At 36.6% G+C, this 13055-nt stretch overlaps 2 protein-coding genes across 11 annotated transcripts in view; one reads left to right on the top strand and one right to left on the bottom strand.

The window, feature by feature from the left end:
- Nucleotides 1–4606, top strand: part of LOC133522319 (G protein-activated inward rectifier potassium channel 3-like) — a 33118-nt gene extending 28512 nt beyond the window's left edge. For 4 of the 7 annotated variants that reach the window (XM_061857628.1, XM_061857627.1, XM_061857630.1 and 1 more), the window contains exon 4: nt 4105–4606. In XM_061857628.1, coding sequence (XP_061713612.1) covers nt 4105–4340 — 236 coding nt within the window. In that variant the 3' untranslated portion in view covers nt 4341–4606. Of the gene's footprint in view, nt 1–922; nt 1655–4104 lie in introns of those variants that run through there. The other 3 variants (XM_061857629.1, XM_061857631.1, XM_061857625.1) reach the window with 2 other exon arrangements.
- A 1760-nt stretch (nt 4607–6366) lies between these two features.
- LOC133522317 (G protein-activated inward rectifier potassium channel 3-like) overlaps nt 6367–13055 on the bottom strand; it is a 63002-nt gene continuing 56313 nt past the window's right edge. For 3 of the 4 annotated variants that reach the window (XM_061857620.1, XM_061857619.1, XM_061857622.1), the window contains 3 exons: nt 11500–11605; nt 10535–10931; nt 6367–9937 (listed from right to left, as the gene is read on the bottom strand). In XM_061857620.1, coding sequence (XP_061713604.1) covers nt 9754–9937; nt 10535–10931; nt 11500–11605 — 687 coding nt within the window. In that variant the 3' untranslated portion in view covers nt 6367–9753. The remainder of the gene's footprint in view (nt 9938–10534; nt 10932–11499; nt 11606–13055) is intronic. The other variant, XM_061857621.1, reaches the window with a different exon arrangement.

Here is a 13055-nt window from a genome sequence, read left to right as displayed (position 1 = left end):
CTTATCTTTTATTTTCCTGTTGTTCATTCACCCACGCCATTGCACGAGTATTAGTGCAACAGCTTCAATATTGCTAGTCTAACAAAATAACTATTTAACTAACATACCTAACTATTGTATTTTACAGTTCTATGTTTGTACTTTGATACAGTACCCCTAGTGTAAATATTTTTGACAGCGAAACGTGACGTACGCGTTTGCGTTAAGTGTCATTTTGTATGAGATTTTTGACTTTCCAAAACGTCCCGCTTGGCGCGCTGTTCAAAAACCCATACAAAATGAGACTTAACGCAAACGCGTACGTCACGTTTCGCTATCGACTAAATTTACACTAGGGGTACAGGTCTGATATATATCATTAACTATGATAAAAGTACCTAGGATAAAAGTTCATCTTAGAAACTATGTATGTACCTATACTTAGGTGTGCTTAGGTACATCTCCGAATGTTGTAACAAACAAGCAACAAAACATTTCTGTCTATTTTCTGCTAATGAAATCCTTATGATTTAGGATTGAACAAATTCAAAAGTACAAATTAGGAAATAGATTAGAAAATAATATTTACTTATTTAAAGCCCGACCAGTAATATATGATCATTGTCAAGAGGGCGCTGTTATTTTTATGTATAGTTTGACAGTTCAGTTTAGTATAAAAAAATAGTTCCAGTGAAATTCCGCAATATGGCGCGTGATCATTTATTACTAGCCAGGCTTTAACGATTAACTTAAATTGTTAGTGTTTCATTCAATTCCCCGTTTCTATCTAGTGCATAAAGTTGAAGGAAAAATTGGTGATGGACTTATTCTCACTAAATACTTATTCTGCATCCTTAGGTAAATTACATTATAATTTTTATGTAACCGTTATTCCCACTATGTGTTATGTATCCGTCTTATATGTTTGTGTTTGTGGACACAGAAAACGCGGAACCCCTTGTCCTGAAGATGCCCGAGCGAACCCCGACGGAACCTAAAGCCGAACACAAAGATGGAGATTACACTGTCACACTTTAAAACTTTTATGTTATTTCGATGTATTCCTATTTGTCCCCGCCTCATCAATGGCGGCGGTCATGTGGGGCTGGGACGAATGGGAATACTTAACTACACCGTTATTTCAAAATGTTACATGGGTATGATAGCTGAAAAACACAGGTATATCGATTTTAATAACAGGTTATGAATTCGATCTGGAGTAGTTATGGATCTGATCTGACAGTGTCAAAAGTGACATTTTTTGTTGCAGAAATGATTCAGATCTAATTCATAACCTGTTATTAAAAACAGAATACGCTTGACAGTCATTTCTCTTATTTATTTTATCTTCCAATATTATTCCGAAAATATCCCCTAGTCAAATTTAGGTTAAATAAAATGTAAAAAAATGAATCTCAAATATCCTACAAATCACGAGTTCAATACTTCCAACATTCCATTTACCTGTTTAAGATTTAAGTAAGAATATAAAATATTGAAATGTTGTATACGTTTGTGCAATTATTTAAGTTAATTTGTGTATGTGTAGTTCATGCATTTCGTCATAGTTTTATGCAGACGGCTGTACAGTAATATTATGTGCCTGTCTACTTATGATGAAGATATTGTATATAAATAGATGAGATTGAACATTCTAAATGTATGTTGTAAAGTTTTTGTGTGTGTTTTATTTATTTCTGCCTCTTTTGTTTTGCTTCGACCCACCACTTTTCAGCGTGTATTTTTAATACGTGCGAAAATAAAACCTAGATCAGGGGGAGGAAACTAGAGCGTCGGGCTTTTTCGACTCCGTTCGGCTCGGCGTTGCTCCGAGCTATTATTAGGGTTGACAACTTGACGTTCCTTTGCATGCATAACTACAGATAAGATAATTACATGAATTTTGACAACCCTATGGCCGAAAGGGATAGTTCCATACTATATTAGAAAGGGACAACATGATTCGGCCCTGAATCACTGTCATACTTCGGCTTTGTACGAAGTGTCCTTTCTGTACGGTAGTAGGTACTATTATTTATTCTGTGCCTAGACGTTGGAGTAAATCCTAGGTATAAACAATTTAAAAATATTTTTTAATTTATCGTTGAATAACAGATTGCAATACATTTTTGATATTTTTGAGCGGCAATGTATTGCGCACATAGTCATCACTTGTGACAGTTGTGACGTCGTGTCAGTAATCTAGAGCGACGTCAAAGATAATATCCACTACGTAGCGACGTTTTGAATAAAAACAAAGTACTTAAAGAGTAAAGTAAGTATATAGGTAGTCGTTTCCTTTAAAATATGAAAGTTTTTCATTAGGTCCTGTACTCACTACCCTTAGAATATGTGGTCGTATCAAAAAAACACGCTGTACCTAGTTAGGATTGACACCATAGGCTTCAAACTTTATATGAAGTTTTTTACCGCATAGGTAAAACTGTACTAGCATAATATACTTAGGTATGTATGTATCATCTATATATGTATATGTAATACAATATATATGTATGACATATAGAGCTTAGTAAGTACCTCTGGTGCAATATATAGTGTGTCAGCATAAGTTTGTATTCAGAGACCAATTTTATTATGTTTTATTATATATATTCATTGGTATCATACCAATTATGATGCCTATTAATCGTTTAACACTCAAATCGGTACATATCTTTACTATTCTAATTAAGTCTTGTCATCTTGGAACGAACTCACTCATTTTAAAGACCTATGTATAAAAACACCATTTCGTTGCAAATAAAGGAATTGGTGTCATTATTAAATTCACGCATTCTACGGCCTTATTTAATGATTATTTTCCATGGTATCTCGCAATTATGAAAATCTAAATGATCCATTCAAACTCATAAAACACACGTTTGGAAAGTACCTAAACCTGAGATCTCTTTTCTTAGGAGGTAGTTAGTTTTGATAGTTTTTATGAATGTTAAGATTCTATGCAGAGAAAATTATAAAAAAAACTCCGTTTTTTTTTTCTAATTGTTCAGAAGGAATTGGGTTACATTTAGCTGTCCTCATCATCCTCATGGGAATAAATGTTGTGCTCGTGTATGTGCCGTCTCTATGCTTTGCTGGTAAGTTTTTCGTACTTACTTCATATTCAAGAAATATTACGCTTTCATCCCGAAAAAAGCGTAAAATTATTTAAAAACTTCATAACTCATAACTATAACTATAAATTCATAACTATAGTTATTCTTCTTGTACCTTTTATTCTAGCTGTAGGAAATTGACTGGTTAAATCTCAAACAGAGGGCCACCCCACACTAGCGAGCGTCTCCCGAGCGTCGCGTCGGCGTCTAGTCAACTGTAAATCGACTTGATCAGGGAAAAAATGCCGTTAATTTCATCTAGCGTCCATGCGTACACAATTTAATCACGAATTTTAGAAATGTTTACATATGAGTGCTCGAAATTAAAACAAATGCCCCAAACTCGCATACTAGCGTCAAAAGTTGGCATTCTTGCGTCCGCATCTCCGTCCGATCTAATCGAATTCCATTTTTGCGCCCACTTCACCTGATTTGTTCAGACAATTTAAGCAGATTAAGCGAAATTTATCCCGTCTGGACTAGTCTTATGGCTGCTGCTCGACGCAACATTGGCGCAACTGCGCAACGACGCCATTTTCCATAGCGCCGACTAGACGCCGACGCTCAAAAGACGCTTGTGTGGGGCGGCTCTTAATTTTATGTTAAACGACCGATATTTCGGATTAGGTATCTCTAAGGCATTCATAGAAAAAAAAATACTTCACAAAACAGTTTGAATTGCTGTTAAAATTATTTACAACCATAGTTAGTACATCTCATAACAATTTTTAGCCCCAATACGAAAAATACTTGTCGTGGATGAATTTGATTCTGGTCTTCATGAGGAGTTCCACTTGACTCCTGTTTAAATTCAAATACTTTCTTTCTAAATAAAAAAACCGTTACAACCATACAAGAAACTATACATTTATTTGAACCGCCTCCTTACACTGCACCTTTTACAAAAATAAAAAACTCGTGACATACGGACGAAACGACGAAACTTAACTATAAGATTCCTTGACCCAAAATGGCAGTAAAAATAACTCAAATTTCCTTCCAATTCCAGGCTATAGCTCTCCCCTCCCAGATGACGTGATTTACCGAAGTTCCCTCAAATCATCTCCCCTTGGCATCGCCGACAGGCTGGTAGCCGAAGCCATCAGAAGGTCCAGCCTTACTCACCGGCCCTCGATCGTTAAGTACCCACCAGACTACTTCAATGGATCCGCTGAACCGTCCTCGTCGTCCAGTGAAGAGGAGAAAACTAAGAAAAAACGACAGTCGAAGAGGGCTAGTAAGTGATAGTTGATGTAGTTTTGGCTGGATACTGTGTTAAAGATGGCGCTAATATTAAACGTAAGTAATAGATGGCTTTAGATAGATATTCAGAAAATAAAATTGTATTAGTTTTATATTTTTTAAGTGGCGCCACCTCTTGTTGAGTAGCAAAAGTACGTAAAATATGATTGGCTATTATTATCTGTGACTCTGACTAAGCGCCATCTGTTATTGAGTGGCGAAACAATCTAAACTGTGAAGTATGTTACGTACCATAAAACTGGAGGCCTACCGCGAACCACATTCGACGTGTTGCCTCTCTGTCGCACTTGTAAATTCGTACGTAAGTGTGATAGGGAGGTAACACGTCGAACGTGGTTCGCGGTAGGCCCTCTGTTATTTTTGCCCGTGGGGTAATGTGGGTTATTGAATGATCTTGGACATAATAGACATACGGACAGTTCTAATTATAAGATTAATGCGTGGCTTCAGGATTAGTTACTAATTTAACACTCAGGCCAATTCGAACGTACACTGACATAGGAATGATATCTACTCGTAAATGATATATTTAACAAGTATGAGCGATACAGGCGTACCTATTCGAATTTTAGTTTTCGAGCGATAACGACATTTCGATTTTCGCGTTTCGCGGTAGGCCTCTGTTTCCGATAGGTATGATACTGATTTGTCAGTGTCAAAAGTGACATTTCTTCAACCAAAACCGTCACTTTTGACGCTGACAAATCAGGGGGCCTACCGCGAAAACCGAAATTCGCAAATTGCGGGGATCTTTCTCTTTTACTCTCACTAAGACGTAATTAGAGTGAGAGAGAAAAATGCCCGCAATTGACGAATTTCGATTTTCCCGGTAGCCGTCCAGTATCATGTAAGAAACAGGGTGCGTAGACAAGATGCCAATCGTTAACGCTCCGTAGCGAACGAAACGCAACTGTCTCTGTCGCATTAATATGGAAGAGTGATAGACAGAGATAACTACGCTACGCTACGGAGCGTGAACGATTGGCGTCTTGTCTACGCACCATCGGATTACTAAAATTCGGATACGCCTGAAATGCACGATAACTAAATTACATCATTGAGATTTCATTATGATGTGAGTGTACGTACGAATTGTCACAGTCTGCTTTTTAGTGTTTTTAGCTATTGATACTACCTATATGTTTCACGGATGATTTTTCTTACTTACCGCCACGAGTAAACGTTGCCGAAAGTAATATTTACTTAGGCGATTATAAAAGTACCAGGCCATATACTTTTATGTTAGGGATAGTCCATTTACTCTACAAGAACAGCGTGGAGGTATCAATGAATTTAATTTCAGTAACATTTCGTACACAACACGATTTCGTTTTGTCACAGTGACAATAGTATGAGGCCCCTAGCGACTTCCATATTGATTTGTCACTGTGGCAAGGTACGAAATGATACGGAAATTATACTCTTTGACTATAGTTCCACGCTCCACTGTAATGGTATTGTAACACTACAAACGTCCTATTTTTATTGTAATTTATTTATTTATTTATTTAATCTTTATTGCACAAAAGAAAACCTTATAGTACAAAAGGCGGACTTAATGCCATAAGGCATTCTCTACCAGTCAACCTTTAATTTGACTTTCATTGTTGACGACCGGTCTGGCCTAGTGGGTAGTGACCCTGCATATGAAGCCGATGGTCCCGGGTTCAAATCCTGGTAAGGGCATTTATTAGAGCACGGATATTTGTTCCTCAGTCATGGGTGTTTCTATGTATTTAAGTATTTATATATATCGTTGTCTACGTACCCTCAACACAAGCCTTATTGAGCTTACTGTGAGACTTAGTCAATTTGTGTAATGATGTCCTATAATATTTATTTATTATTTTATAGTGGCTTTTCCCAACTTTTCGGTGCAGTTTTGGCTTGGTCTGACTATTAACCTCGTGGCGTCTAACGCACGACTTTCCGTTGGCGCTTAGTCTTGGCGGTAAAAGGGATAAATAAATACTTGGCAATTATTTAGGATGTAAATAAAAAACGAGTGTATGTCATTATTGTATATAATACCTTTCTATTCTGATAAACACTAGGTATCAGGTAAGGTAAGGCAATACAAATTCAAGCGTATAGCTACAGCGCCCGCGCTGTGTAGGCCCCTGTGCCTCATAGACAATAGAATAATACTTTTTTAATTTAACCTAAACTTCCAATTGTGACTAAAATTTTTGCAACATTAAATGTATGCGCTTTACATCAAATTTTATCATTATTTTTGGCATCGTATATACGGTTATAGTATTAAGCAGTATTATTATTCTATCGCCTTAACAACAGTCCATATAAAAATAGAATAATGATTTATATTGATAAATAGATACATTTATAACTACAAAGGCTATAATCAGGTGGGGCAATGGTTCTACAAGTAGCTACTTAAGCAAGTAGCATGTAATTTTAGGGCTGAGGCTCTTGTTTGTGCCGTGTAGGCCACTTGCCCTGTCTAATTATAGCATTTCTAACGCTTATGTTGTATAAATATAATAAAATTTGTCTAAATGGCAATACAAAAGCTGTATATTTCACTAGCACATATTACAGACACGTACTTTGTACGAAAATACCGATTATTGATAAGTTTTTATCACACTTCATGTTAAATCCCTTACTTAGTTATGTAAAACCACACTGTAGTAATAAATTAATAAAGAGTGTCACCTCCGCGATTAAGAAAACTAGGTCTTTTTTAAATCCCTAGATGGCGCTATCACTCGAGAGTTATAACCGGCGAATCAAGTTTATTTCATTAATTATTTACATGAAAATAACTCGTCGTATCGTTATTATTAACCATAAAGTGAACACATCATAAAGTTTAATTAGGAAAACTGGTGAATTACACTGTTTATTAATTTAGTATTCCCAGGTAAAACATTACTATGTACAATAGCCGTATCTATACAATTCTAATACACTGAATAATCCATTATTTTCTCACCAATGTTTACTTAATTTATATTTAAGATACATCTAGTGAATTCGATTGCTTGAGTAGCTATTTATGAATTTTATTCAATGTTGAAATTGCCAATAATTAACTGTACATCTGAATTTGACTTCAAAAACATAATACTTAATAAAACATAAGAAAAAACTTATATATCTAACATTAGCTATAATTTTTTATTTCACTGTGTTATGAATAAACAGGGGCCACTGATTTGTGCTAATCAGACTTTAAAATTCAAAGTGACACTCACCCTTCACTTCCCTAACTCGAGTATATTAATAAATAAGATGTTTTAATGTTGAATGTCAGATATTCTGGGTCATTATAACGGACGTTTCGAACACTTAATTTCTTTGGATACATTTGATCAAGTGTCTACTTTTTTTGGGACATCTACTAGACAGCTAAAAGATATCGAAACACTTCGACAAAAATGTGTCCAAGGAATATAGTATGACAAAAACGCTCTGATTTAGGAACTTCTAAACATTTTTCTCTGATGGGTGAGTCAATCAAGGTTACAACGCGAAATATATTCTTTGTTCTCTTGCTCTACTGCTAAGTAGGTACATTGTCATTGGAATTCGTGTCGAATTGCAATTTTCAAGGGTATTCATGGTGATTAAGGACTCGTCACGCGCTTAACACACGTGTGTTTCAGCCTTCGGTCTCAGTATTGATGTTAGAAGAGACAAATCATAAAGGCTAGTAAATCCGGTAATTATATAACGTCGTCATCATTATTGTAGGTGTCGCTATTTAGAGAAATTGAACCTCTTTCTAGTGTGCGCCCAAAAAATGCCAAAATCGATGGTATTATTTAAACCTGAGTTGCGCCATCTACAACAAAGATGAGTAACGCAATGTGAATGGATGAATTTCTCGTACAGAAATAGGTTTTTTGTTGGTTTTGTATATGATAAGCAATATAAAAACAATAAATTATTAATAAATCAGGTCAGGATTGCAAGAGTTTAAAAACACCATCCAAACGAAAAAACAAGTAAGTACCTTACGCAGTTACTGTAATCTTTTGGACCGTAATTTGACGTTTTTCTAATATTTACTACAAACTGAAATAATCAGCAATTAACTATAAATCTATCGTTAGTTCAACTACCGACAGTATTAATACAGACTTTATTCCTACAAACACGTTTGACACACGCTGCGGAGCATTTTGTTTTACATGTTGCATAATAAGTAATAACACAGATCGTAATGTCATTTTACTCGTATGTGTCTATACCTAAGAAAACATAATCAGTACCTTGACTTAGAATCAATCGGTGATGAGTTACAGATATAAGAATATATAATGCGATGACTGTACACATAGCTACAGTAGGCATTACTTAATTCTAGTTCCTGATTATGAATAAGTAATCAAAAGTAGATAGTTATCATAAAATATTAAAGCTTTTGTTATAAATTAGCTCCGCATTTTTGGCCGCATTTATTCGAATAAATACTTGGTCTAGAATTTTTTTAATACATTCACCCACTCATTTTCAAATTTACTACATAAAAAGGGAAATCGTTACTTCCGTTATCATCTCATACGAGTACAGAGATAGGGAACCTAGTCACTAAGCAAATTCGGATAAATAAGTGAAGCCTTTTGTAAATCCAATCACTGTTATTAAACAAATTGTACAAGTTTCTCATACATTTTTCAAATGTAAATGGCTAAACAGAGGAAGACTTTTATTTGGCACTATTTTTAACACAGACACGCTGTGATGTGTTTGCATATATCTGACAAAAGTAAGTGGAAAGTATGACAGAAAATTCACTGTACCTATTCTAAAAAGTTGCACCTATAAAAACACAGTATTACATAAAACTAAAGAAGTTACAACACTCCTGAGAAGATTAACAATTGTGACGTTCCATGTCTAAAGTGAGCATAAAGATCCTTTAAATAACCGAAATTTCTATTTACTATAATTTTTGATGGATAAAATTATAATCAATAACTTAGCTTAATGATATAAATTATAGTCAACAATATTATCATTAAGCTAATTTCACGGCTTAACTCACGTGTTTTTAGTTACTTGCGCGACATCGACATCATCTTTTCTCTACATGCGCGCAGCAGTACGCGAAGCGCGGCCATCGTGAACCCTACTTCCACTGTTAGTGCATGAGACAGGAAACCTAAGCCCTCCGAAACATGTCGCGCGAGTGACTAAAAACACGTGACTTAAGCCGTGAAATTAGCTTAATGTTAGTATGTCTCACGAAAATTTAAATTCGGGTAACGGGATATATCCACGAAAATGAAACGATAGAACTCAAAAACCCACAAGAGAGGCATATCTTCTTTAGTATGTATTACGCACGACGACAAATTAAGTACTCATAGCGCCATCTACCCACATGTTCTCAATGCTCTCGCTGCTGAAGCGGACTCTGTTCTTACCCCTGCGTGGGTGTTCTGTGTTGCGCGGCCTCAGAGGGGGCCGCGGGGGCGGCGGGGGCCGCGGGGGTCGCGGGGGCCGCGGGGCCGGGGGGCGTCAGGCGCCGTCGGCCTCCGTCACGAGGATGGGGATGGTGGGCGGCGCCGCCAGCTGGCTCGCGCTCGGCGATCTGCGGACATAGGCTGCGGATCAGTTACAATGAAAGTCTGTTAATACACTTTGAAAAACGCAACACAAAATAATATGGAAATTTTATTTTTTTATTTATTCTTGTGTACGAAATCGAGATTCAGCCAACTTCAGTCGATATATTTTGGTAAGCTAAAGTTAGTCCCGATTGCTTGAGACGCCTAGGTTATCCAAAATACATATGTCGCAGAGAATGACAAAATATAAATTGACAAAAACAAAGAAACTAACATTTTTGAATTTCCAACTTTATATTTATTGATATAAGAGCTCAAATATCAATTCGAATTAGTACTTGGACAAGTACGTAAGGAGTGAGGACTTACGAGGTTATGACCACAGGAATGCGCAGTATCTTTTTAGTGGGTAAGTACTCGGCATCAGGTATAAGTATAAAATAAGTGAAAAAAAAAAAACATAAAAAAGTAATAATTACGTAAAACCGCAAGCCTGACACAAATTCCTTGAACTAAATTCAGAAAATAGCGTACCAATTAACCTCAATATGAAGTCAATTAAAAAACTTGCAGCCCTGACCACAAATATTAATACCGATAATAAGCAAAAAAGAATGTAATTAATATACTCACTTCTTTATTTTGTTGATATCGTCAACTTTGTTTTCGTGTCCGTGCACATGCCCGATGCCGTTTGGCGTGAGGCCATGGACCTTTTTCATACTAGCGTGACTATGGCTTCTATTCATATGAGCTTCCTTCGCTTCTCCATTTTTGTTGCTTTCATGTTCGTGATTCTGATTCTTGGGTAATTCCTGGCAGTTCTCGACGGCTAGGTGATTGTGGCTAGTGTTCCTGGATTTCTCATTGATATTCTGTACGAAATTGTTTTGGGCAAGCAGCCGGTTCTCCTTGGCCCTCGCGTCGGGGATCTTGATCTCTATATGCTCGTCCAAAGACATGGAGTCCACGGAGCTGAGGTCCAGGGTGTCGTTGGAGAAGGTCTTTGGTATGGTGCCGAGCAAACGGTCTGGAAATGAACAAATCGATTAACACCGATATTGTATTAAGGTTTAAGTTCTAGGATTAAAATTGTGTACCTCGACAATTTTCGTCTCAATTCAATTGAAAATTGATATGCATTGTCCAAGTAAAAGCAGGAGACAAGAGGAAGCATTCTTGACACAGTTTACTACGAGAGTTATTTTTAAATTTCATTACGTTTTTAATTGGCGGCGCAGTTATTCTCTAATGGTTTTTATAGATTCACTGGAATAATCTGGTAAAGTTGCATAATGACCGTAATAAACTCGAACGGTATTAGGCACATAATTCTATTCTTGGACCTAAATTAGTCGTTGTTTCCATTCACTTTAATGTAGGCCTTCGAAATAACCAAGTGTCGTTGTTCTCTTAAATATGTAGGTATATAAACTAACATTTTGTATTTTTTTTTTCGGACAGCATTAGCTTACTAACGTTGCTTGAGATATACTTGCCTCCAAAGGACCTGTTTCTCTTGTACTTGAAGCTCCCCAAACAGTTGTTGTTCCCGTCGTTGGGCCGCATCTCAAACAATCCTCTTTTCACATCCTTACCTAGTTTCTGGGAAGTAGACACCGTCGCCCTCAGCTCATCGAGTTGCTTCGCCGAGCACAGAGGCGTGTCCACGTCGTAGGTGTTGTTGAAGCTGGTGTAATCGACCTGAAACCATCAACCATCATCACTGATGATTCATCAGTCCATTGCCCATTTGGCTACACATCTGAATGAAGAAGGCAATTGTCAAAATGATTGTGGCATTGTAGAATTCCGAACGAAAATGTATCATCATCTACAATTTTTGATCGACTGTTAAAGTAAAAAAATGCATCATTATCGAGAGTGCTGTCTGCGTATGGTTTTTACCGGTCTTTTTTATTCATAACCACACTGTCCATGGTCATGTAAATCTGTCTATAGTTAGTTATATCTTATATCTGACAGATTTTCATGACTATAGACAAGCCTCTGAATTCACACGTATCCATGATGACTTCAATGCTGGACAGACCTGTCGAGAACTCTCAAGAACGAGAAGTACGAACAGTCTCAAGAACGAGAAGTACGGCAATGTTGCATGTAAATAGGACCTGCTGGAAGATTGCCAATATCGCAATGTGAAAATCAAATGAGAAAGTATCGCAATATCTGCAGTGCTAACATTTGGTAAGGTGCCCCTGATACAGATGAGATCAAATACATCCCTTCCAATTAGCTCACAAATTATGGATATACGTTTCTACATAGATTTAAGACTATTGCTGTACCCTATCAGGGTCCATGTGAAACTCACAATTACTACGAGTATGTAACACCTGTACAAACCATGGATGCAATAAAGAAAGAATAAAGAATAATTGTTAAACGTTTTATTCTGACAGCCAGCAGCGTAATGGGCGGAGCCGTACAACGCTATTTACATTAGCTCTCAAATTCTAAGCAAAATTGACTACCTACACACACATACTACACATATCGAATACATTCAATGAATCTTCGGTTCAGTGCAGGGGCCCATTTCTCGAACGGTATTAGTCTAATATTATTAGTGTGTTGCCATGATGGTAAACCATATGGCTTGACAGTTCGTGGACTAATATAATTTTATTAGTCTAATATAGTTCGAGAAATGGGCTCCAGGTGACATCAAAATGGCGTTAAAATTAAGTAATCTATCATGTCACCCCAATGTTAATCAGAAATCGTAAAATGTAGAAAATGATTTGCACGTCTGTTTTTATTGGTGGATGGTGATTAAATAACTTACAATAAATGCAAATGACGTGACGCCACACACCACACACACGTGACATTGATTACACCGTAAATGGTTTAGGGATAATTTGACTTATCGCACTACCATACTGTACCATAACCAACGTCATTCGTCATGACATGATTCACGTTGTTGTGTTATTATATTGCTTTACTCCATTAAGTTTCATAGAAGGAATTGTTTGTTTTACGGATCCTTGTAACGAATAAATTACTAGTGATAAGTCACGTTTTGTACATACGCTAAAAATAACTAGGTACCTACAAACTGGCTTTGAGCAACTATGATGGAATTCCCCCTGTACAATTTCTCAGTTTTTAAGTCGACATAATGTGT

The sequence above is a fragment of the Cydia pomonella genome, chromosome 10, assembly GCF_033807575.1.
Source record: "Cydia pomonella isolate Wapato2018A chromosome 10, ilCydPomo1, whole genome shotgun sequence".
Taxonomy (NCBI): Eukaryota; Metazoa; Arthropoda; class Insecta; order Lepidoptera; family Tortricidae; genus Cydia; species Cydia pomonella.
Note: the sequence above shows the minus strand (reverse complement) of the source record. Positions and strands in the feature narration are given on the sequence as shown.